The sequence below is a fragment of the Corticium candelabrum genome, chromosome 12, assembly GCF_963422355.1.
Source record: "Corticium candelabrum chromosome 12, ooCorCand1.1, whole genome shotgun sequence".
In the NCBI taxonomy this organism is placed as follows: domain Eukaryota; kingdom Metazoa; phylum Porifera; class Homoscleromorpha; order Homosclerophorida; family Plakinidae; genus Corticium; species Corticium candelabrum.
This window is the reverse complement of record NC_085096.1, coordinates 4,952,964-4,979,505: the sequence shown is the minus strand read 5'-3', so window position 1 is coordinate 4,979,505 and position 26,542 is coordinate 4,952,964. Positions and strand designations below refer to the sequence as shown.

Here is a 26,542-nt window from a genome sequence, read left to right as displayed (position 1 = left end):
AGGTCATTGCGGGGCAAGTTTTTCCAGCCACAAAATCCAGACTCGAAGTCGCACGTCGTTTTGACCGATTCTGTAGAGAACCGGAAGTGTGAGAGTGAATGTTGTGCAGTGGTGGTAGTATAACACATTACACGCTCTGCACACTAGAGTAATGAATGGGCATGTGAACGAACCCGAAATCGTGCTCAAAGTGATGAGTGTCGTCATGATGACGCACCATCGTTGCCACGCTGCGTTGTGATGCTGCATGCTGCTCACTGTGTGTGATTCTTTCACAAAACTTCTGCTGGTTCGTCGGTGCTTGCGATGATTGTCTAGTATTAGCTAGAAGACAGTCTGGATCGAGTCACGATATAGTCTCTTACACGGCCCCTCGCGCGCGCGAGAAGCGGAATAGGGCGGTGCCTGGACGCGAAAGTTCAAATCTGCAAGTTCAAATCTGGCAGATAATTGGGACCGGAAAACGATTGACGTCAACACGTGTAGCACGCGCCGCTCTCTAGTGATGGCTAGCAATTAAGTCACTCGACACGCTGTGAAGCTAACACGTCATAAGTTTGCATGTTGTTCTGTAGACTGTACCCAGCGGATCATGTAGTTCACTAGAAGGAGACAGCGACTGAAGAGATCGAAAAGTAACAGTCATTTCCCCATGGAATCGTAAGATTCTGAGATTCAGATGTCAAGCTAGCGCGAAATGCGTCAATTAGTCAAGATGACGTACGTTGTATTGGTGCAGATTCATAGTGCATCATGTAAGTTTCACCTCGTGATTCATAAACTGCGAAACGTCCTGACTCTGGTGAGTCTCGTCGTCTAGTCTAGAGGTTTACTTCATCGTCATCACGTAACTATTCAGTGGGGGCGGAGATGGCGGTTTCGAGGGGCGACAAACTTCCCAATATTTCAATTTCGGGTATGAGATCCCCCTGTAACTGGATCCACTTAAATGGAACCATGTATTTCTGCAATATGTTTGCCAATCACAGACCTGCCCACCTAGCAGTGTCAAAATGCTTGAGTTAGCAGGCAAACATGCGGGAGAATGCGGGAGTTTCAATTTTTGGGACACACGTACAATAGCATTAATATCAATACATTTATCTCATAATAAATGTTATATAGTGCATAAATAATATCTAATCATCAAAATTTAAGTATTTGCATGCCCTGTTGGAGTCAAAGCCATTAATTTAATTATAGTTCAACAAATGTATAACCATTGATTAATGTTCCTAATTAGCGACACACATGTACAGTATAACACCAATTACTAAACATAATAGTTAATTAATTAAACACAGGACTCAGTGGCGTATCTACGGGGTGGCCTGGGGGGGCACGTGCCCCCCCAAATATTTGACTTTTAGCTTTCTTTGATTTGTAACCCTATTGTCCAATGTTCAGAATCAGATGCTAAATGAGCTACTGACCTAGAAAAGAATTAGCGCGCTTTATGCTTACACCCGGTCAGTGGAATTAGCGCACGTTATGTACGAACACGTGGCTTATAATGACTGAAGCACATACGAAGAAGGCTTCCCGGAAACGGTCAGGAAACAGCAGAAATGAAACAATTCTGACTTTCTTTCAGCCCAAGAGGTTTGTGAAATTGTGACTGGTGTGCTCTTCAACCTCTTGCTGTCTGTACTAGCTAGCTAGTAACTGTAGGATGTCACCAGGTCGAGGGCAGATTCTCCCATTTCAGTTGGTACAGAAGGGCATGTGATTACGGATTCCGAATCGGCGTCTACGGTAGGCATTAGCGAGAATGCTGAGTCTGAGTTTGCTTCTGCCTCGGAGTCACTATGTCTATCTCCTTCGGCACATGTCCTTGCCGAGAGCAGTTACGAGAGCAGTTTCAGTAGTTCCGTAGCAACTGTAGATCTTTCCATGGCCAGCAGCGGGCCTGTGTCACCGAAAACTGCTGTAGCACCTGCACTCATATATGCAGATTCTGAGCTGGAAGTAGATCTAGATTGTGGATCACCGACAAATCCCGAGACGGACTGTGCCGAGGATGCACCAGGCGCCATGAAAGGTTTACAATCACCTGCAGGTACACGAAATATCTATTATCTTGTAACACAATTTCGTCGGTACAGTACTCTAACTAATTATTGCATGTATGTTCCGCTCACAGATCTGTCACGCCATATTGGAGATAGGCCTGCGCAGCCCCTCCTGTCAAAATTTCCAACAACTAAGTTCGGCTCGAAACATCGCTCCTTCTCTCCTGAATGGTACAAGGCATTCACGTGGGTAGAATATTCCATAGCGAAAGATGCAATATACTGCTACCCCTGCCGTCACCTCAAGGTAGGAGCAGTTAGTCGAGTTGATCCAGCATTCACTACAATTGGTTTTCGGGGATGGAAGAAGGCTAAGGGTAAAAGTGGAGCCCTGAAACAGCACGCGGAATCCGCGAACCACCGAGCGAACTTGCAAGTATGGCAACAACGTCTTGTTGCAGAAAGAGAAAAGGTTCAATTCGGTGTGGACTACCAACTACGGGATGTGGAAGAAGAGGAGATTATGCTTAATCGGCACTACCTGAAGTCAGTTATGACAGTGATTCTCACCCTTGCGCGACAAAATATACCACTGCGAGGACACCACGAATCAGAGACGTCGGAGAACCCAGGAAATTTTAGAGCTATTTTAGACCTCCTAGTCAATCAAGACGCTCGCTTGCAGCAGAAGAAGAATAGCCTTCCTAGAAATGCCAGATACCTATCACCTAATGTCCAAAATACCATACTGGATATACTTGGAAAGATGGTGAAGGACAAGATTTGCTCCGAGTTAAAGGCAAGTGGAGCTTTCACGCTCATGGCAGACGAAACACGTGATGTCAGCAAAAGCGAACAGCTGTCCTTGGTTGTGAGATATGTTTTTGAAGGCAATGTGTGTGAACGGTTCCTAGGATTCGTTGCTTTAACCGATCTTTCTGCAGCGGGAATCGCCCACTCTATTACGAAATCACTGAGTGAGAGTAGCATTGATTTGTCAATGTGTGTTTCTCAGAGTTATGATGGAGCGAATGTAATGAGCGGCGAGCATGGAGGCGTCCAGGCGAAAATCAAGACTATGTGTCCTCAGGCTACTTACTGTCACTGTTATGCACACCGTCTGAATCTGGCTCTCGTAGACTGCTGCAAAACTATCCCAGTCGCTTACGAATATTTTTCACTTCTGAATTCCCTTTACGTTTTCGTATCTTCGTCGGCCGTTCACTGCGTACTTGAATGTGTTCAGGAGAATATGAAGGAAATCAATTCCTCGTATAAACCGGTTCATCTTAAACGGTTATCAGACACAAGGTGGACATGTAGGGTAGACAGTGTAAGAGCTGTACACGACGGGTACAAAGCAATCATAGAGACTCTTCGTCGAGTTTCTGAGGGGAACAACAAGGATCGTGCGGTGCAGTCCAAAGGATTACTAAGTCAGATTCAGTCTCTACAGTTCATTGCTTGTACCGTCATATTTAAGAAAGCTCTCCTACTGACAAAGGGGGTTTCAGATGTACTGCAGAGTAAGCAACTTGATCTAGCTGCAGCCGTAGATTTGGTAGAAACGGCAATAGACACTTTGCTTGAATGGAGAGAGGCGTCATTTGATTCATCATTGTGGAAGAATCTATGGAATGATATCGAAGAACTGGCCAGAAACAACGAAGTGGACCTTGGTGATCTTTCCCAGTCGAGGCGCCGCAATCGAGTCAGCCATCAGCCAACACGTCTAGATGAGTACGTAATAATGGAAACGACCGGCAGGCAACCAGTTATTTCAGAGGACGTCGAAACCTATGTTAGAGTTTCCGTCTACTACGAAGTGCTTGACTCAATCATAGGAGAAATGAAGCGCCGATTTTCCCATGAGACTCGTCCACTGATAAGGGCATGTAGCGCTTGCATGCCTGGATCATCTTTTCTCAATGCAACTACTATGCAGCCATTGATTGTCCACTACAAGCTAAATTTTGAGGACATTTCTGTGCAAGCCGAAGAATGCAAACGGTTTCTTGCAAGGAAGAAGGATGTAAACTCTTTATCTGACGTCTTACACCATCTCTTGCCAGTCAAAGAGGCGTTTGTAGAGTTGTATAAACTTCTGACCATAGTGTTGACTATGGGTGTGTCAACAGCATCTTGCGAACGCTCGTTTTCGTGTCTGAAGAGGCTAAAAAGCTATCTTCGGGCCGGTATGGGTCAAGATCGGTTAAACAGTATGGCTTTGCTTGCAATAGAGAGAGACCTCTCTGGAAAAATAGACATTGACGAAGCAATTGAGTTATTTGCTAGAATAGACAAGAACAGGAGAATTAAGTTACTAAAGTAGATTGCTGTCTATAGTGTAAAAACCGCACAGTGTGAGAGCTCTTCAGGAAGTACAATATCAACTCTACGAAATACTACTCGCCGTGACCGTCTACAGTGCAAATGCCCGCGCTCGAGTGCCCCCCCAGTCTTACAAGGCTGGTTACGCCGCTGCAGGACTCGTACTGTTCGTACTACTGCCTCTTATAAAAATCTAAGAACAAAGTACATGCACATTTTTGTGGCTAGTTGGGATGTTCTGGATTCTATTTTCTTGTGACCTTCTTCGATCGCTTTTCCAGCAATACGTATGATATCGGGTAGCCAGCTCTTCCCCTTTTCCACTTCTGATCGACTCCTCCTTTTATGTCGGTACGGTATTTTGACCAAGTATGTTAGGACAGAGCCGGAATAAGGAAAGGCCTGGCACATAGAAATTGATATTGGGATATCAAGTACGTGCGTAGACTTTCATGTACTAAACCTGTAGGGTACACGCACCGTTACATAGAACAGGCACGTCTATTATTTTGGTCACGCCCACCAATGTTTAAAATGCGGAAGATTTGATGCCAAATGCAGATAGGCGGAAGAAAAGTCCTTGATTTAGGAGTTTCCCGCTCAATGCGGGAGAGTTGGCAGCTCTGCAATCCAATCACCAGCCAGGCCCCACACACATAGCCTCGAGGTTCCAGACCGTTTCCCAAAAAATGGGAGACGGTCTGGATCAACTTCCGATCAAACCGAGTTCGGAAGTAAGCGTAGTTACATACTTAAAAGAAATGGAAGGGTTGTAACAGTCATATACACCTCTTTAGATAATAGTGCTATGCCACCCGTTGTGACATAGGAGATCGATTACTACATTTTAGAGGTGTGTTCAAACAAGGTGGGTGGTAATCAACTGCGATGGCGGCAAATCTGCAGCAGTCTGCTGTTCGGGATGCATTGAATCAATTCCGAGAGCTTTGGCGTTGTTTCAAAGGCACGGTCCAGTGCAGTTTTACATCACGAAAGACGCGCACGTATAGGCAGTTACGATCTGTCTTTACACACAATTAGTGTCGAACACAGGCGCGGAACCAGGATTTATGAAAAGAGGAGGTTACAAGTTTTGATAGATCACGCCTACTTTAGTCAACGTATTTGTAAGTGTTATAAACTACTGCTAAATAAATGTTAAGTAAACTACGGTGCAACTATGTCTCTTTCAAACAAAGACTCTATCAACAATTATCAACAATCTTCGCGGATAATTTTGTACAAAGTTCGTCTGGTGGCACCCGGTCTTTTTAATGCATGGCGATAACTGATAGGTGTGCAAGACACTTCTCTGCCATGGTAGACTTAAAGTCTTGAGTCTCCTCAGTAGAAAAAATGACGTCTCTCCTTTTGCACTTGTGATAGGCAGAACACGTGCTATCAATAGCAGACGATGAACATTTGGGTACAACCGAGAGTCACAGGCTCCCAAGGACAGGAGAAGGTTAATTAATTGTTTGGTATGGCCTTCTTGCACTCTTGCTCTCTTTTCCTTGCTGCTTTCATTTTTCCTGGTATTGGCCTTGCCATTCTGACATCCACCTTCTCACTTCACCTTCTAGAAACTTCGGGAATGAAAGATCAGCTTTCCATTGGGTGAACTTCGGAACAAACTAGAAGGGTAAGCGCAAGACACAACAATGCTCGGACATTATCTTACTCACCATTATATCGATCACGCATCTGAAGAAGCAGGAAGTCTAGGAGAGGTATCACAACGGATCGTTGTAGTGCTCAATCGGACTCCGACTACTAGTAAGTGTATTGCTTCGGTTTCTCCGTAAGTTTGTTTTTCTTGGAACAGATTCAACGGATTCAATCTCGTCTGCGTGTCGCAGAATGTCTTGATAACAGATGTCAAAGAGTTTGCATATATCCTGCTTTGTTGCCTTCATTCTTTCAGTTACGTACTGAATAAACCATTCCCTACGCAACAAAGATATCCTGGTCACGAGTTTGAAGTTTCGCTGCCATATGTCTGACTTCGCCAAGACTCTGCTTAGTTATTTCTAATTAAATAATGGAAATGAGCACAATGCGGCTACCAGACCTTGTGCTTTAACTTCGACGCCAACGAAATGGGGGTGCAACCCCAACAACCCCTACCCTAGATCCGCAACTGGAACGCCTTTGCCAGAAGCCGTGCATGCATTACAGAACTCTCGACGTTCATTGGCCGCCACTTTAGTGGCGACAGCTTGCTGATTATTGGTTGACTCGGACTACTTCCCAACTCGGTTTGATCAAAAGTTGATCCAGACCGTCTCCCATTTCTTTTGGGAGACGATCTGGAACTTTAAGGCTAACGCGTACACATCATGACTCCGTCTGCCGGCATGCAACGCCCACCACGCAAATACGGGATTTCGAGAGCGTGGTATTCAGACGCGGAAGTTCGTTTGCCTCGCCCAAGACGCAGTGTGGATTGCAACCCCGTAGGCGATGCACCGCACTACGCCTGGTCGGGTACCGCCCATTGCGGTGAGCGTTAATCATGTCCCTAGGGACATGATTAGTGTCAGTTACAAGTGTACGTTGTCGGCGTAGCAGACTACATCAAAGGACGGTCGCGTGGAATCTTCGCTAATTGACGAAATTTTGGGGCGGAGCTTCTAGAGCATACGCAATCTCGAGGGTAACACGAGCATTTCGCCGTTTGTGCCGTACACAAAGTGATCGTTTTCGGGTCTGCTTCTGAACCGTAGATCATCTTGCCGTTGACTAGGCTTTATATGTAAGTTCACTACTTACTATTTCGTGCATCTTGTGAGAGACTTTGTCTGCGTAGAGACGTGTAGAGAGCCTTTTCTTGACTACGGCTTCTCAAGAGTAAGAGACTGCTGTTAAGCTGAAGTCGACTGATTCACACTCCGAACAGATATACGTGGAGTGGAAGAACAGACTACTCATTGCATAGAGATGGATTAGTTTTGGCCATTGAAATCATGCCACTTGAGAACCCATTTCTGGTAACCAAACATGCACTCGTTCCGCCTTCTTTACGAGCAGTCTAGCTTGCTTCTGTCTGAATGTAATTGGCCAACAATTTTCTTACTGTGATAATTTGCACTTAAGAAGTTCACTGACGCGAATCAGAGTACAGTACACGTACTCTGTAGTCTGTTTACAATTAGCATTGCCAGTCTACAAGTCCCAGAGACGGTTTATGTCTAAAGTGTCACAACACATACGCACTATTCCATAGCTGTAATGTCTAAATCAGAAAGCAGAAGCTGTTTTACCTCATCTGCAGTTGATCAAGACATGTGTATAGTAGTAATCTCAAGATTAAAGTTGATACTTTGTCAAACAATGTCGCTGAGGCACTGAAGCTGATGGTTTACGTCCGATAATTGAACAATAAGCAAACGAAATAGTGGAAATTCAAACAAGATTAAAGTTCTCGAGACCTTGCATCTGCAGAGTCTGGTTTGCAAGGAAAGGCATTCTTATGATAAAATCAAGTCTTATACAGGTTTTGAGTAGAGAAATGTACTTGATACAGTGTGGAGTTTGACTGAAAGCATCCAAGACAATTTCTCTATATAGCAAAAAAAGAATCAGGCCAAGGCACATCAAGTGATGTGTAAGCTTATGAGCTCACCGCCTGTCATGACGAGTTGGTTAGGCTAGATAAGATAAGACAAACTTTTGATGACTCTAGTTCGACAAGATACATACTTTCACAGTTCCACAGTTCAAATAGTTTGCTAGATGGGAAAAAGAGGTTCTAGTTTCAGCCACACAGACAGTGACAGTGTGCAACGTTTGGTTAACCCGAATGTGTTTCCCTAGCACAAAATCTGTATCTGACAAAACTTCCATCGCTAAGCAATGAGTAGTCTGTCTTTCCACTCCACGTGCATCTGTTTAGAGTGTGAATCAGACGAATTCAGTTTGAAGAGCAGTCTCTTAACCTTGAGAAGCCATACTAAAATATGGCTTCCTACGCGTCTCTTCGCAGGCAAAGTCTCTCACAAAATGCTCGAAATGATAAGTAGTGAACTTACTTTAAAAACCTAGTCAACGGCAAGATGTTCTACAGTTCAGAAGCAGACCCGAGAACGTGGCCTTTGTGTAAAGCGAGATCGGCGAAAGGTGAATGTTACACTCGAGATTGGGCACGCTCTAGAAGTTCCTCCCAACGAATACCGTATTTTAGCGTGCAGTACGTAAGCGGCAGTCCAATGCACTGCAGTAGAGGCATATGACGCATTGCAGCTTCAACTGAGAACCTGTGCACAGGTTCAAAGGCCTATGATGCACTGCAAGTGCTATTTCTGATCAGTCATTTTACCACTACGCTCTCTTTAACGTAGCTGCAATCTCTTACCAAGGCTTGACAGCGGACTAAAATCGCAATATCGACAAGCACGGAAGCTAGAACAACGTCAAAATCCAATCGGAAACTCAGTACCTAGCTAATATCATTAGTATGACACGCGCTAAAGAATTGGATTACATAATTACTCTCGCCCAGAAAGGCGTTACCGGACCAAACTTATTGGTGATGGCAGGGCATCCGGGGCTGCAAGCCACAATGCGTCTGGTGCGAGGCTTAAAATTAATAAATGGAAGTCTCATAAAGAGGTCGGTACAGCTGTCAATTAGAGGTTTTCTTTCGGGAGCAAAGAAGTTGTGCATACAACCTAAACAAGAATCTGAGAACGACCCTGAGTTGCAGGTAAAATATACTTTCCTGGCAGCCTACTATAATAGTAAATTCGAAATAGGGAGCTTTCCTGCGTAGAACCACGATGACAACATACTGCTGTTTTTGTAGGAACAAAACTGTATTCACTGTTAGATAGGCTACAATATATCACGTAATCTTGGGCTGCATTTGGAAATTACGCGGATGGTCACGTGATTCAGGAAATTTTTTGCCGACAACCCCAATCTCTAGGAGCATTCGCCGCAATTGTTTTTAGCCTGTAAGGCATAACTGTGCTTGCCGTAAAAGTTTCTGTGTCTAAGTTCTACGAACCGATAGAGTAGGGTTAATTCTACCACCAATACATATACAACGTACGTCTCTTTGACCATGTGATTGCGCGTACGGCATATGCATTTAGCGCTAGCTTGCCATCTGAATCTCAGGCTCTTGCCGTTGTATAGGAGAATGACTGTTACATTTCGATCTCCTTAGTCTCTGTCCCCTTCTAATGAACTTACATGATCTTCTAAGTACACTCTACGGAACAAATTATGTGCACGCGAATGTATGACGTCTCAACTTCACAGCGTGTCGAGTGACATAATAGCTAGCCATCACACGAAGAGGGCTTGTGGTACGCATGCTAAAGAGACAACGTCAGGCATTAGTCACTCCTTTTCCGTGCTCAATTATCTGCCGGATTGAACAGACCCTCTTTCGCGTGCGGGTGTCCCAGCGATTTGCTCTGCTAGCAATTTGTGCTGCTAAGGGCTCGACGCATGCGCAGATTTACCATATAAAGTGTGAAGCCGCATCAAATTTGGCGCCAAATGTTCTGTTTCAGCAGTCAGTGATTTGCCCTGTTTAGCTTACGACGCATGCGCCATCTTACCATATAAAGTGTAAAGCTGCATCAAATTTGGCGCCAAATAATCTGCTTCAGAAGTAGGTGAGTTGCCTTGCTGCGCCTATAACGCATGCGTACACATTCCATATATGATGCAACCTGATTAAATTTGGCGCCAAATATTCTGTCTCATCTTCAGTGATTTCCCCTGTCAAAGAAATGAGACCGTACACTAAAAGAAACGTTAGTGTTTCTCAGGACTGTCGAAATCTAGGAACCCTGACATCAAATTAGGAGTACTCATTTAGCCTTCAAGCTCGGTCATTCAAAGTAGATGGTACGCTTATTACAAAGCACAACGTTGTGACTTTAAATAACTTACGAATTAGATGACTATACAACGTGTCAGTCTGCAAAATTGCGGTTGCACGAAACATAAACAGGAATACATAGTAGAATTCAATTTATAATTGAATAAAAACAAACATTAGAAATATTTAACACATCTGTCTATCTAGAACAGTTCCCTGCTGCAGCCTTGAAATTATACTGCTCTTGTTGTTTATGTTTTTGCTGTTGTTGTTTGTTGTTGTTGTTGTTGCTGAAGCTAAATATACAAGTAGAAACTTATAAACACCATAAACTTCTGAAACGTCGAACGCTAGAAGAATGTTACTAGACTAGTCTTAAATTTTTCCACTTCCAGCTTAACATATACTTAACAGAAACCAATAGCAAGCAGTCCTGCATTTGCACATGATATGAGTACTGAGCAGTATATAACTCAGACTTACATAAACAATGCCTAGATGCTTGATTAATAAAAATATTCTATTGACTTGATCAACAACCGTCAATATCAGGCCTTAAAATAATTGATGGTCGTCAATTCAGAGACACCTAAGCGCCCTGTGGTTAAATTTATTGTCATACCTATAGATTCCGGTCAACCTTTCGACATTGGACTTAAAGGCAAAGCCAACAGACGGGTTCTAATAGCTGTTGAAGAAAGAAAGCTGAGCTTTATGCACTGTTACGACTCCTTCCAAGGTAGTCATATGAAAGGTGATAAGACGCTACAAAAGACAAACTCTCGGTATTACTGGTCTGGACTGTATGTTGATGTACTGCAATGGATTGCTGAATGTGCAAAATATCAAAAATTTGAGCAGATAAAAACTGTAGCACAACAGTTAATTAAAGACGACAAAAGACAAGTGGACTCTGGGAAGTGGTGGGAATTGTCCTAATAGGACCATCTAATGTAACAGCACAAGGAAACCGCTTTATGCTGACCTGCACTTGTTTATGAAGCAAGTTCCCTCTAGCCTATGCAATTCCTGACAATTCAGCTGCTTCAGTAGCTAGCAAACTTATCAAAATGTTCTGGCAGTATGAACCTTCTCAAACAATCATTACAGATAATGGTAGGGAGTTTGTTAATCATTGAAATGACTTTTCTTTTAAATTTGGTGTCTGCCAATCTGTGAGTCTTGCATATCATCCGCAAACAAATAGTCAAGACGAGAGAACACATCAGACCTTGAAACGAAGACTGGGCAAATTATTAAATAAACAAGACAATTGGGATGATAACCTGGAAGCAATTTTATTCGGCATTCGTTCCATCATTTCACAAGCAAATAATTCACCCCTTTATTCTGAAGTTTTGCAAAGAAGCCAGGCAGATTTCAAGCATTGTCTTTGCTGATACAGAATGTGTCATAGCCATGCTTCATCGAGCTACAGAAAAGCAAGTACAAAAATGAATAAAGTTTTGCAAACAGATAGGGCAACGCGTTTTAGTGAACATCGAAAGAGAACAGGTAAAAATTAAGAAGACTTATGAAGACAGGGTGTCCAAAGATACAAAGTGTTTTACATTTAAAGTGGGTGATTTTGTCCTTGTCAAGAACTAAAGAGAAGTTGGAAGAAAAGATGGAAAACTAAAATCGGATTGGAAAGGACCATACACCATCACAGAAATATGTGAAAGTAATGCTTAACTACAAAATTCACATGAAAAACAGCTGGTCAATGCAGTACAGTGTCTCGTGAACACATTCAGCCTTTCGTAAACAGTGTGATTTCAGTCCAAATGTTGACACCTTCAATTCCCTCCAAAGAAGAATCTCCAACAACAATAGTTGAAGATTCCACTGAAATGTCTATATTGCATGTGACACTTCCAGCTACCCGTGCTGTCCCGTTTCGTCTAACAGCAAGGAGAAAAAGGAAGATAAACAGTGGAAGGGGTTGTCGTGCCAAATAGTTAAGGCCATTATACCAGACAAATCTTGTAAACTACTTACCATCTACTGTCTACACGTCAATTCTGCAACACAATTACTGGCTAAATGATAAAACAAAAACAGAAGAAAGGAGGTTCGGATTGCGGATTGTTTGCAATTGCACATGCATTGTGTCATAATAATGATCCCAATTGCATCGTTTGGAAGCAAGGTGAGATGATGAAGCACTGGCATTACTACATTACGCAAGGCCAACTCAACCTGCTTCCTCATGACATCCTAGTTCACTCTAAAGAAGGAAGAATTAAACTCGCCACAATATATCTTTATACTGTCACTGCAAACAACCAAACACAAATGAGAAAAAGACACATTGAGAAACATTCAAGAAACGGTACCACCAGAGTGTGAAAACAAGGGTAACATTTCAGTCAACAATACCACTGAAATGGTATGCCGCCGTTGCAGAATATTATTAGGATAAAACCATTTGCAAGTGTGAACATGGTAACTATAGCACACTAAGCAACTATATTGTTCCTTATTCTTCCAAAGCAATTTGATACGGTCACCGTAAGACAGTTTCACCTTGGGTAACCTAGCTACCATAGAGAATATGCTTTAAAATATTTTTTTACTAAAATTCAATCAATATGTTCAAATTCTTTCATTCCTCTGGTTCATCAATCATAAACTGTAACTTTCTCCCTTTTACTCTCCTTCTTCCTCTCCCGCTCCCTCTTCCATTTCCCTGTCCGTCTCTTTCTTTCTCACAAGTCGGAGAATGTAGCAAATCCTGCTGAAGGAGGTACCAATGCATAATTATAATGTGGTTGTATGCTCGCGAATCACTGGTATATAATCTGTATTACATGTAAAAAGATTATGACAGCCCAGTCTACTAAAACGGTTTGTATTAGTGCTTGAAAAGCACTTTCTTTAAAGGTGCTACTCAAGACAAAGAAGTGTCAGTGAATGATCCAATATAATACTTACACACAGTCTTTTCTGACGTTAACAAGATACACCTACTGCAAAATAGACGATGACTACCCACTTGTTTTAAGTTTTCCAGCACGGAAGGTCGTCCTTACAATCCAGATTGGGAGAGTCAACACAGGTGGCTGAGGTATTCTCCTAGTACTGATGCCTGCTTTTGTTTATCCTGTGTGCATTTTGGTGATGAGTCAAAGTCTGCTCCTGCTTTCAAGACGACTGGCTTTTGTGACTGGAAGAATGCAGTTGGAGTAAAACGTGGTGTACTAATTTGTCACGAGAAAAGTAAATTTACAAGAATGCGCGCATAAAAGCGTTATCTTTCAAGAATGTGGTTAAATGTAGGAAAGACAATATCTGTACCAGCAGATCTAAACAATATGAAGAGAGTGTCAGACGTAATCAAGCTGTTGTCTTAGCTGTAAAGATGTCGTTATTGCTCTTGGTCAGCGAATATTTCCTTTCGTGGTCACAATTGAAACAAAGTGCTGAGAAAAGAATCTGGTAACTTCGAATACTCTCTTCATTGGCAGTCCCAGTTTAATCATATTCTGAAAAGTCATCTAGAGCAAGGAAAGAAGAATGCATGCTACAAGAGCCCGAAAATACAAAATATATTGGTAGAGCTGGCAGGCATTGAAGTGAGGGACAAAATACTAAACGACGTTAATGCTGCTAAATGGTTTTCTTTGATGGCTAATGAGTACACTGATACAACTAAAGTGGAGCAAATGGCAATCCGTATCAGGTTTGTTGATGACGCAGTACCTGGTCAGATTCAAGTGAGACGAGTTTTTAGGATTCCTTAAATTGCATTGTGCAGATGCTTCGTCTATTTCCAATGCTATTGTCAATTTTATGAAAGAGTGCAATTTAGATATCCCTTAATATCGTGGCCAGTGCTGCAACGGTGCTTCAGTTATGTCATGCAATTTTTTCGATGTTTCTGTGCGAATTCTTGAGTTACAACCAAAGGCCATTTACCATCATTGTCGGTCACATAGACTGAATTTGGTTATTGCATCTTGTTGTAGGCAAGTTCCTTCAATTTTAGACTTGTTTGAGTCATTAGTAACGCTTTCGTGGTTTCTATGAGGCAATCTGAAAAGAAGAGTCGTTCTTCGCAGGCATGTGATAAAAGGAGACATATCTGTCTTAATCACTGCATGTGTACAAGACAAGAAAGAAGAGGAATCGCAGGAAGAACTCGAAAAAAACTTTGAAAAGGAAAAAAAATTTGAAGCTGGGAGATACGCTTATTCGTAAATCATCATCACGGCAAGTGCCAGTACTGCGTTAGACTAGGTGGTCAGCTAGACTTGCGACCTTGTCCAGTGTGTTAGCCAAGGACAAAGCCATACATCTTTCACTGAAAGATATTGCTGCAGAGGGCTGTAGCACTGATTCGAGGGCGAAAGCTTCATCTTACCTCAGACTTCTCCAGTCTTCTAGTTTTATCGATTGCTTGGTCGTTAGTCAGTATATTCTGAGCTTTTGTGACCCTATTACAAAGTCTTTGCAATCTCCAACATCCAACATTTTGAAGGATTACATAACATGGAAGCTGCTTCGCACGACTATTTCTGCACAGCGACGCAAAAACAAGTTTGAAGAATTATGGAAGAAAGCTCTAACAGTTGCATGTAAGGTGCATACCAAGATTATTCAACTTAGAACTGCAATAAGAAGCACTTATAGGGGCAGTGCTGTCGTGCAAACTGTAGAGCAGTGGCATACTTTAGAAGAAATGTGTACTACCCTTTTATTGATCACACTGTGACAGAGCTTAACAACTGCTTTCCTGATTCATCGAAACCAATGCTTACTGGGTACAGATTTTTTCCTGGTAGTGTAAACAGTATAACCACAAATGAGCTGAATTTGATTAAGTTCTTCTATGGTATAGACTTGCCAAATGGAGCTACGTTTGAGCCTAAGGTAGAAGTTTAAAAAACTAAATGTTTCCAACTTTCTGAAACAGAGAGAAGAGTAGCATTACCAGATGCCGAAAAGATAGCGGACAAAGAATATTTCCCCAATATTCACGCGATTTTCAAACTTATTCTGACATCTCCTGTTTGTTCGTGCCCTTGGAAAGATCGTTCTTTTCTCTTTGGAGGTTAAAAGACTGGTAACGCTCACCAATGACAGAAGAAAGACTAAGTGGTTTAGCTCTTTTATATATTTTTAGAGATGTGGCTGTGAGTAGAGAAAACGTCTTACGAAACTTTGATTGTACAGGACCTTGCAGATTGGAACAGTTGTTATTATAGAAGCTATGGTTACTTAAATTATATATAAAGTAGGTTAAAGACAAATTATTGCCAAATTGAATAATTTACATAAAATTGACTCGGTAAAATCTTAATGCTAGTTACGCCCTCTTAACACGGAACGAATTTGTCATCAATCGCGACGCTGTTTGTTGTAGTAGCAAGCACTGTGTTGTACATTCTCGGAAAAGGACGCTCTTCCACTTGACGTCTCATATTTTCCCGCAGGTTTAGACAGTAACTTCACTTATTCTGCCAATGCGAAATCAAAGCAATCGTGCAACATCACATATTCAACTCACTGTTGTACGTTGGTTGCACAGCCTATACCTCACTCTCTGTACCATGCAGATTTCCTTATTCACCTCTATGAGCAGCGGCTAAATTCGAGCAACTTGTAATCAAAGGGGGTGGTCCTGGGAAGTTTCATACTATGGACTTCTAATTTGACGTCAACGTACATTCATGCAGAAAAAGATACGTCACTTTTTGCAGTTCTCTTTGCAGCACGAAACTTAGATCCAACACAAGGACAGAACACAAGAGACAGAGTACTGCTGTCATCTCATGCAGGTGAAATCCTCACAGGAGATGTACGTTTAGAAAAACCGAAGGTTAAAAACCTACAGAAAATGGCAAGAAAGGAAAGCCACAACGTCAAGAAACTTGCCTCCAATTAGAGAAGTCCAAAACAACGTTTGCAATGGGAGTGGCTTGACTAAGCGTCGCAACAGCGACAAGAATGACACCTTTTATAGCAGTTACTGTTCATCGTACTACCAGACACAAAGAAAGATAAAAGAAGGATGGATAGACAGCAACAATTCCGGCTGAAGTCATTTGTTCGCACTTCAGCACGGGTGCGCCAGTAAGCATCCTCCAGAACATACTCGAGCGTGGCCCTGTTCCTCGGACACCATCATATTCTGGACGCGAGTTCTCAAGTAATATTTTTTGAACGCAGTCTCTACCACATCAAAAATGTAAGTATCCAAGTTGTAATTGTGCACATTAAAAGAGAGCATTGTACCTCTTCTTTGCTTTGAGTGATATTGACAACTGTGCAAAGCCTTGCATACCTCGTTCATCGGACAAACGCATTGTTCACCTGACAGTAGCGTCTAAATTGCACACACTCATCCTTCAGAATAGTTACTTATATATCACTAATCAACAACTCTTTAAGTACAAATCCCGTTGTTACCCTACATTTCAGCCAAGATCTGTGTGAGTTACAGTGGGTCAAACACCAGTGGTAACGGTCCCAATCGTCGGAAAACCCAATTTCTTGCTTTCCTACCTTCTCAGCAACAGTTCTAGATTTGAAAAGACTGCATTTGATTAAATTCAGTTATCTGAAACGCCGCAGAACGCAGAAAGCTCGCCTCAAGTGCTTGATGGCAACTTTAAGTCATTCTCCTACAAGTTCACCCCAATAGGACGCGTAAAAGGTGGTCGCTTAAACGAAATAGCCGTTCAACAAATAAGACGACAACCAAACGATTAGAGGGCGGCACTGAAGTGCTAAAATGATATTTTACCCTTTGCAAAGAAAGTCGATTGCTGCGAATCTCGCGCTTGCAAGAAATTGACGTAATATTATTCACATTTACCTAGGAGCAGCAGGATTGAAGCATCTAGCTGCTCTGATAGTAAACAAAGTTCCTGTATTCGGTACAGTTGGATGTACCAGCGATGACGTGCTGCAATTCGTGATGGTGCAAGGTCACTCAATGGTAGATATCAAACTAAGATTGAAACACTTGCAAACGTCCTGTTCAGAGCCAAGTAAAACTTAAAGGGCATTAAAAGTAAAGCACGAGCTGTTCCTGTGCTATTTGGGAAAATGCGCTCACTTCAAAGTTCGAACATGGATGACGAAAATCGTCTGCTACATCCGTGTGCATCAAGACCGTGCAGTTGTGCTGCAAGACACTCAGGAGTTCAAATTCTTGCACTGGAAAAACTAGTCAGTATCGGAGAGCTAGTAGATGCCAACGGAATGAGCTTGTCAGCGGAGAAAACTTAGTAGTTTCCGCTATAACCGTTGCTGAGTTAAGTAAAAGTAAAAAAAATTGGGGGCCATACGAGATTTCCTTCCAACTCTCTCTCATGAAATCTTTATCTGCAAACTGCTGCTGCAAAAAAAACCGACTTGTCCGACGAAAGGAGCGTTACCTCGACTCAATAAGCGTGCGCTATCTCTCCTGGAGAGTAGCAAACGGAGAGAGTGAGAGTGTTGTTGTGTTAGTGTGACGTAGAGACATTTGATATATACATCGGTTATTGTGGTTGGTCATTGGACCAGTATGGTGTTTGACTGAGCTAGGGTAGCATAAGAAGCGGTATTGATTCCGTTTAAGTTAGATTTGACTGGGTAGCGCTAGCGAGTGGAATTTGCTTAAGATTGCGTTTACAATATACAGCGCGGTCAACTGTTGGGCAGTCTACGCGTCCTCTCTCGTAAAGTGATGCGTTCTTCTTCAGAAACTCTGTAAATTTTAGGGGCCTGTCCGGGAGTGAGTCCCAGCAAGAAGAGCGACCAGCAGATCATAAAGGAACAGAAGAGACTGCTAGGTCATTCAAGAGGATCGTAGCCGCGAGTAGTCGTGAGTAGGTGGTCGAATCGATCGTCTTATTGACACCGGAGAAAAGCTTGGCATGAAAGGTGAGTACTTAGCAGCTTGTGTTTCGCGGCAACAGGCGATTAAAATTGAAAGCGAAGAACAAAAACTCAAACGCGAGGAGCGCCGACGTCAAGAAGAAGCACGGAGATCCAGTGCGGAAGACGATGAGCGTAGAGAAGAAGCACGGCGAAGACACGAGATGGAGATGAAGCGATTCGAATTAGAGGCGAGCGCGCATGCAGTTAGAATAAGCGATGGCGGCGCCCGAGGACCGAATCTCAGGCTACCGAAGGTTCCTGTATTCGCAGATGGCAGGAACGATTTAGATACTATTTACGATGATTTCAGAGGTTTGCTAGCAATAGTGGATAAGGGAAAACAGACTGGGCGTTATACTTCAGCGTACTGTTGACGGGCAGCGCTTGATGTTCATTCGAGATTGCCTCATAGCGCCGACGACGATTACAAACAACTGAAGTAGGCGTTACTTAATACGTAAAATTTGACTGATGAAGGCTACAGACTGAACTTTCGGCAGGAGAGACCGGAAAGGGACGAGAGTCCGTTGCAGTTTATCGAGCGTTTGCTTCAACTACGTAAGGAAGTGTATGAGTCTGGCTGATGTCGACGACACGTCGCCGGCACGGGTGCGTGACTTGTTTGTGAGAGAGAAGTTCCTTGATGCTTGCCCGCAAGACTTAGCTGTATTTCTTCAAAAGAAGCCACTCAAGAGCTTGGAGGAGATGACCGAAGCCGCGGACATATTTCTAACGTCGCGCAACAGACAAATTTACGTGACTCAACTTCGTGCAACTGAAGAAGTCAGGCTAGACAGTGGATCAGCCACGCATCGTGAAAGCGAGGTAAATTCAGTTAAGCCATTTAGTTTCCAGTGCCTTGTTTATGGCAGATATGGTCATAAAGCCATTGATAGCAGAGAAAAAATCTAAACGGAACTGTTCCAGGTGTGGTAAGGCAGGTCATAAGGCAAAAAATGCAGGAGCAATCCCTAAGCTGAAAGTACTACTGTCAAGTGCAACTGCGTAGTGCAAAATAATAATTGCCTTAACTCTGCTAATGAAGCTCAAAGTGTGTCAACGGAAGACCTGGTAGAATCAACTGATTATGGATGCCTACTTCTGGCAAATGTTATAAATGTTCTGCTGATAAGCAGTGCTGTGAGTAAGGAGTTGTCAGTGAATGCTCAGTGTATGCAAGTGTCAGAAGGGAGAATTGGTACTTTAGGGATACGTATTTGGAAGATATCGAGTGTAGTTGGGTGATAGTAAAGCAGAAGTCTATTCTTGATATTCAGTATACCGGCCGCTATGGATTGATGCAAATGGTAAACAATACTGTTCGTAGAGTACCAAAGGCCACTGTTCACATCGAATCACAGTACTTGAAAGTAGAGGTCTCGACAGTTTGCCCACCTGATACTGTGTATGATGCGGTAGTTGGTAACGTCCCAAGCACTAGGGCAGCGGACAACAGCAATCCTCTGTGGCATATGGCCAACTTGGTGACAACAAGATCCAACGCGAAGAAAGTAGGTGATGCGACCCTTGTCAACGTACGAACAGTGAGAAATTGTTCGAGATTAACCAATACAAGATTGTGAAAATGCAAAGCATGAATGTCTCGTTACAGAAGTATTACAAGAAGACAGATAACAAGAAAAAGGGTCTATAAGAAGTTAAGTTCCTAGACAAAGGTAGAGATCTTTGTCGAGTGTTCAAACATTCTCATGTCAACAATGGCAAGCCAGATTGACAGATGGTGGTACCGGAGAAATTACGAAAGCAGGTGATGGAGCTTGCGCGCGACTCAATAATTCATGGTCAATTGGGCATCCGGAAGACATTTGACAGGATATTCAAAAAATTTTATTGGCCTACCATACACACTGATGTATCGAGATTTCGGTGATCTTGCGACATTTGTCAGAGAACAATACGGAGGAAGTCGGGTTCAAGGGATTCTCTGCAAAACATGCCTCTCGTTGATCAGCAATTTAATAGAGTCGCAGTCGACTTAATTGGTCCCATACATCCACCCAGTGAAAAGGGGCATCGCTACATTCTGACGTTAGTCGGAAATGCCACGAGGTACCCTTTGGCTATACCCCTGAAAATGGTGAGCAATGAGACAGTTGCCGAGGCTCTGTGGAAACATTATAGCCGTTTTTGGTACCTGAGGAAGTCCTTAGAAACATGAGCACTCGTTTCTTGTTGGATTGCATTCACGAGGTCTCAAGGCTGCTTAGTATACGCCAACTAAGTACAACACCGTATCATCCAATTACAACGGGTTGCTTGAGAAATTTATTGCTACGCTCAGGAAGATGCTGAAAAAGATTATGTAGCAGGCAGGCAAGGCAAGTGGCACGAGTATGTCAACCCACTGCTTTTCGCGTACAGAGAGGTGCCCCAGGAATCAACCAGTTTTTCTCCGTTTGAACTACTTTATAGGAGAACAGATCGAGACCCATGACAATCCTACGACACCTTTGGACTATTGCGGATGATGCACCGGAAGTGAGAAATAGCTACCACTACTCATTCCAGTTGAGGGAAAGGTTTGAGGAAACGTTGCGTATTGCAGGAAAAGATATGGATAAGGCTCAAGTTAGGCTAACCCTTTATCTCCCGAATTTAATCCGGGCTATTATATAATCTGCATACAAGTCAATTGCCTCTGTAGTTGACCAACTTTTATTCCAATATAAATCACAAAATCGATTGAAATAGCATTAGGTAGCAACTCAGCACAAGTAGACAATTTCGCTAAGCATTCGGTGACAATTTTCTATGCAGATATCGACGCAAAGACGTGCGCTTCGTATCGGCATGCTCGCCGAGATCAACAAGTTTGTCGAAACTGCAAAGGTGTCTATAGTAACCTAAACAATGCTTTCGCTAACTTTGGCTTTGGTCCGATGCCGTTCAAGTGTGTTTTGGCGTCTGTAATCAAAGCATTGTCTGCCATGATGGAGGGTAACGCCTCCTAGATCGGATTCCGTATGTGCCGAAACGCCACTAGAAGAACGAGAAATTGGGCTATCACTTCATCAACACAATTCTACAAATTGATGTACTTCGCCTTGCGACTTTGTAGTCTCTCAACGCACCAATAACGACTCCACAGCACAAACTGTTGCTAACGGTTGCTAAGGGCGTGACTCACATACGGATTGGAATGTGCGCGAATACGCCACCAAATGACTTGGGATCGCATTCGAAACTACGTCATAAGTATATTTTGGACATAGCAATCCCTGTGACGTTGTGAATAATTAATTTTATGTATAGACTGTTGTCACGTGGCATGGCAAACTTCAGCCATGCGCACTTCAAAATCTTTTGGAGAATAAATTGTCCCGTATATTGCGCGCTGCTAGTATATATCAAAGACTATCTAGCGGTGCACACGCGGTCGCCGAAGATGGCGTCTCTTCGCCGCTACGCAACGTCAAACATCGCGACTGCGCATGCGTCCCACTACCCGAGGTCTGGATAGTCTGGAACTTACAGCAACAAGCTGACTATGCAGTGAAGGGCACCTACCAATTCGAGGCGAAGCGTAGTGTCAAAGATTATCGAATCAACGTCAGAAGGAAGAGCAAGAATTATCACATTAATTTGCTCAAGAGGTATGAGGAGAGAGCCAAGGATGGAGAGACGGTCAAGACTCTCAACAGAAACCCTATGATGGTAGGTGTTGCTGTTTTGGAGATGGAGTGTTCAGCCATCATTGAGGATGACGAGTCATATGGTTCCGCTGATGCGAGTGAGGACAACGAGCTACTAGATCTCGGTGCTAGCCAGGCTGATAAATCATGGGCAATGTCATAATTGGGGAGAACTTAACCAAAGAGCAAAGGGTTCAGGTCCGAAACATAAAGACAGAGTTCCAGCAGGTCTTCAACGACCTACAAGGAGACTAACGTTATCCAGGATCGAATAAGTTTGACTATCACTGAGACAATCAGGACCGAGCCATATGCGGTGCCATATATCATTAGAGAGTCACTCAAGTGAGACATCAGCAAAATGCTACAGCTGAAGATAATACGAGGATATCATTTCCCATATTCTTCACCTGTCGTTGTCGTGAGGAAGAAGGATGGTACTAACCGAGTCTGTGTTGACTATCGAAATTGAATACGGTGACAGTGTGCGACGTGGAGCCCATGAATTCGATTGTGGACCTCATCCAAAATCTCAGGAAAGACCGTTTCTTTACAAAGATTGATCTCAGTAGGGGTTACTGGCAAGTACGTCATGTGGCACATGGGGACGTCCATAAAACGGCGTTTTCCACACCAGATGGGGTGTATGAGTTTCTCCGTATGCCATTTGGCATGATGAACACAGGGAAAACATTAAACAGAGGTATCAGGAAGTCGCTGAGAGGAATAGAAAACGTAGAGCATTATGTCGATGACATTTTAGTTCATATAAATACGTGAGATTGTCATGTGTCGTCGCTCAGGGAGCTGTTGAGACGACCGGCTAAGGCCAAATTTACAGTCAGACTAAGACTGTCATTGGGGCAGAAACAACTTTTTTTGGTCGGTCATCAAGTCGGGTGCGGAACAAGTGCACTACTTGAAGAGAATCTTCAAAAGGGACAAATGCCAATAGGCCATTGACTAAGAATGATGTGCGATCATTTCTTGTCCTGACCGAGTACTACCGTGAATTCGTCCAAAATTACGTAGCTATAACTGTACCGTTGGCTGATTCTACTAGAAAGGGACAACCCAACCAAGTAATCTGGGGTGATGCTCAGGAGAAGGCCTACACGACATTGAAGACTATGATAACTAGTCAGCCAATTCTTCACCTTCGTAATCATAGCAAGCCATTCTTCTTGCAGACAGATGCTTCTGAGATAGGCATCAGAGCTGTACTCATGCAGCAACATGCGTCAAGAGGTTTTCAGTCACGTACATCAGCATGAAGCTAACTGAATAGGAGAAACTCTTCTCAACGATTGAAAGAGAATGTTTGGTAATCGTCTGGAGTGTGAAGTTAAAAAAATTTTTATATGGAAGAGAATTTGTCCTTCAAACAGATCACCAGCCTCTACATACCTCAAGCAGCAATAGTTATGAACAATCGAGTGAAGCGTTGGGAGCCATAATTACAAAATTACCACATGGAGATTGAAATGGTAAAAGGGATGAAGAACAATGCTAATTTTCTCATCCGCATGGAATGACGTTGTTGTCTACTACTTGAGTACGAATGTGCTGAAAGCAAATCTTGTCCAGAAGAGAGAGTTGTGTGACGTAGAGACATGTGACATATACGTCGGTGATTGCGATTGGTCATATAACCGGTATTGTGTTTGACTGAGCTAGGGTAGTATAAGAAGCGACATTGATTCTGATTGAGTTAAATTTGACTGTGTAGCGATAGCGAGTGAAAATTAATGAAGTGTGCGTTTTGCAATATACGGCACGGTCAACCGTTGGGGCAGTCCACACGTCCTCTCTCATAAGGTGCTGCGTCCGTCCTCGGAAACTGTGCAACACCCTGTCTTTGGTAAAGAAATCATGCAAGTGCTTCGGAATAATTTCGGATAGCAAACGAACAAAATTTAGATATAAAATATTGTCAAATTGAATAAAACAATTCAAGTGCAATTAACACATACAAACCCAATTTAATTATAATATACATAATTAAGTGTATTAATTAATTTTATAAATTGAATCACGGTTACACTTGATTCACCTTACCACAGATTACGCCTACATCGAAACTATGAGGACAATTTTCACTTCACCAACCAGGAAATGAGCAATCCTGCAATCTTAAGTCGCTTGCACTGCATCCCACCTTGTCCATCCATACTCTCCCACTACCTGACCTATTTGTTCCCGAATAAAGCCTATAAGTACTGACGTATTTTGGGTATGCGAGTTGCTTACAAACCACCTGTCCGTTATTTTGAGTCCAATAGTCGTTGCATACTGTTTCCCATTCACTACTGTTTTAACAGAGTATTTTAGCGTTTAAATGGTGTATTACTTAACTAAAGAGAAATTAAATGCATATACTTGTGATATATTTCCACTCGACCTTCATTTGTAGCGTCACACTTCTGTCAGCAACAGACGAGGCTGCAGAATTAGCATTCATTAGTTTTGTTGCATTTATGCACTTAATCACATAAGGCAACATTGACTTCTACAGAATAACCTTTGTGCCTTATAATATAATAATAATAATTGTTATTATTATTTATTGAGCATCACACACAGTAATTAGACGGTCGGCCAACACCAGAAAGCGACAAGTTGCGTAGCCCCCCAAACCCGGGGAAGTTTCCGTAGTTGCAATCGCTGAAGAGAAACCGTGCGAGTTCATTTGCGATTGTTTGCCGTCTTGGAAAGGGGCCGTTTCTGAGTAACAAGAAGGACTAGATTGACTGAGGCCACGCCCACGCAAATTCGCAGCAACAGCGAACTGAGAGTAAGAGATGAACGTGGTTCCATGCATAAGCTCTATAGACACTAGCTATATCACGCGAAGGCTTAAACTAGTGCAGCTGTCTTTTCTACAGCTGGAGGTAATGAAGTGCGGTCTCCAGATAGTATTTCTCACATTGCCAGTAGTTAGGTTGATGAAAGAAAACTCCTACACTGTTGTTACACTTGTGCTGCTGCGTTTGATTGCCTTGCAACAGTAACGTGACCCTGAGCGTTCGGAAAGAGAGTAAATACCTCACAGGTCGTGACAAACTTCCGGATGTATGCAATGTATTTGTAGTACTAACAATCTAGACGTTAGTACAAGTGTACAATTATTAACATAAGACCATCGAAAGCAGGTTGTAAGCGTTACTGACATAAAGTGCCTAAATTTACGGCTGTACTAGATCGCTCAGAGTTTTTTATTCATTAATTAGTGGACTAATGATTTCATAGAGAACCTACACTTAATTAATTAATAACCAATGAAATGTAAAGAGCCACCTACTCATCATGTTTGTCACTAGCGTATGCATGAAAGTATCAGCTTCAAACTCATTTGCAGATGCTATAGTGGAAGCAGGCTAAAAAACTTTACGTGGAATAGGGTTTTCGCAATTGTCGCATTGGCACACATCTGTACATGGCAAGCAGCTTCGCTGGCAAAAGCAACGCTTAGCTAATTAGAGCTGCACCCAGCTTTTACAGCTGCAACTGATCAGTTTCAAAACGTCAACAGGTGCGGGTGGCTTCGTTGTCCATTCAATAGGTACCTCATTGTCATCACCAATCTGCCAACCTTGATTGTGGAAAGATGGTATATCAGGATTAGCTTCCATTGCACGTCGCAATACACCAGCCTGATAATTTGCTCTTTTGATATGCATCTTCAGAGCGTCTTGAGTAGGAGGAAGCTGTGCTGATTCTGCAGCTCGTGCACAGAATAAGGAATACCTCACAGTATTAATGTCGGTGGCGACGTCATGTAACCGTAGATCTTACAAACGTAAGCTTGATATTTCTTAAACACTACATCCATGTTACTGTCAAACCTTTTTCAATTGGCTGAATAGCAGTGCAAAACGACTTATTCTTGTCTAGAAGTTCCCGTGGTGCAACTTTGCTTTTACCTGCGAAGACGCTGGTTGTATCACAGCCTGTGAACGCATGGTATCCTGGCAAGGCTAAGCGAAGCTTTCTCCCGAAACTTCTTTCTACTTGGGTCAAATTGATGAAGCGGCGACGATTTTTTGTACCCGTGAGAAGCACGATAGTTGCCGGTATATCGAAACATCTGCCGTCACTTCTGGCGTTAAATGCAGGTCTTGGTCCTCTTGATATTTAACTGTTTGTGTGTCTCGTTTGCCTTTGTCATGCAACGACAGAGCTACTTTTCTCAGAAGAATCTCTTGGGGTACAGTAGCAGACGTGACCAGTTCCGACTCCGCTACAGTTTGTTGATTCGCAAAGAATATTAAGCGACTGTGCTACTAAACTACTTTCAAAGATGATAACATCTCGGATGCGCTGAAGTTTGTCTAAAGCCTTTTTGTTTGTGTATGCTTGGTAGCATTGTCTGTGATAAGCTCCTATCGGTTTCGATTCATTTGTGCAATATTATGTAGAACCGTAAAGACATCGTCTAAGCGAGTGCTTGCAGCTTGTTGCAACGCTCTCCAACTGGTTTGTGTAAGAGCCATGAGAGGATCGGTAACATCATGACGAATATTGCACAGGCAGTGCTCAGAGTCAATTTTTGCTATCTTTGCTCTCTGCAAAGACATCTGATGATATTCAAAACAAAACTGCAAAATGATTTAGAATTTGACATTTTACAAGGTCAACAGTAATGCAACAATAAATCTCTGACGTTCGGTTTGATATATAACTGTTCAGTTGACAACTTTACGACTGATACCGTTGAAAGCTGAGTTGAAAGCTAAGTAAGAACACTTGGTCGAAAGGAGACAACAAGTAGTTTGCTCACACATAAACTAATGTAGTTAGGCGAAAGCTCTTACTTCTACATTGATAACTGGAAA

The 26,542-nt window shown here is 42.7% G+C and overlaps 1 protein-coding gene across 1 annotated transcript; it reads left to right on the top strand.

The window, feature by feature from the left end:
• Positions 1 to 3,024: 3,024 nt before the first annotated feature.
• LOC134188048 (zinc finger MYM-type protein 1-like) lies at positions 3,025 to 4,400 on the top strand. Its single transcript, XM_062656231.1, has one exon. It carries the CDS (start codon positions 3,049 to 3,051, stop codon positions 4,342 to 4,344), a length of 1,296 nt encoding a protein of 431 aa, XP_062512215.1. The 5' UTR covers positions 3,025 to 3,048; the 3' UTR covers positions 4,345 to 4,400.
• Positions 4,401 to 26,542: the final 22,142 nt, after the last annotated feature.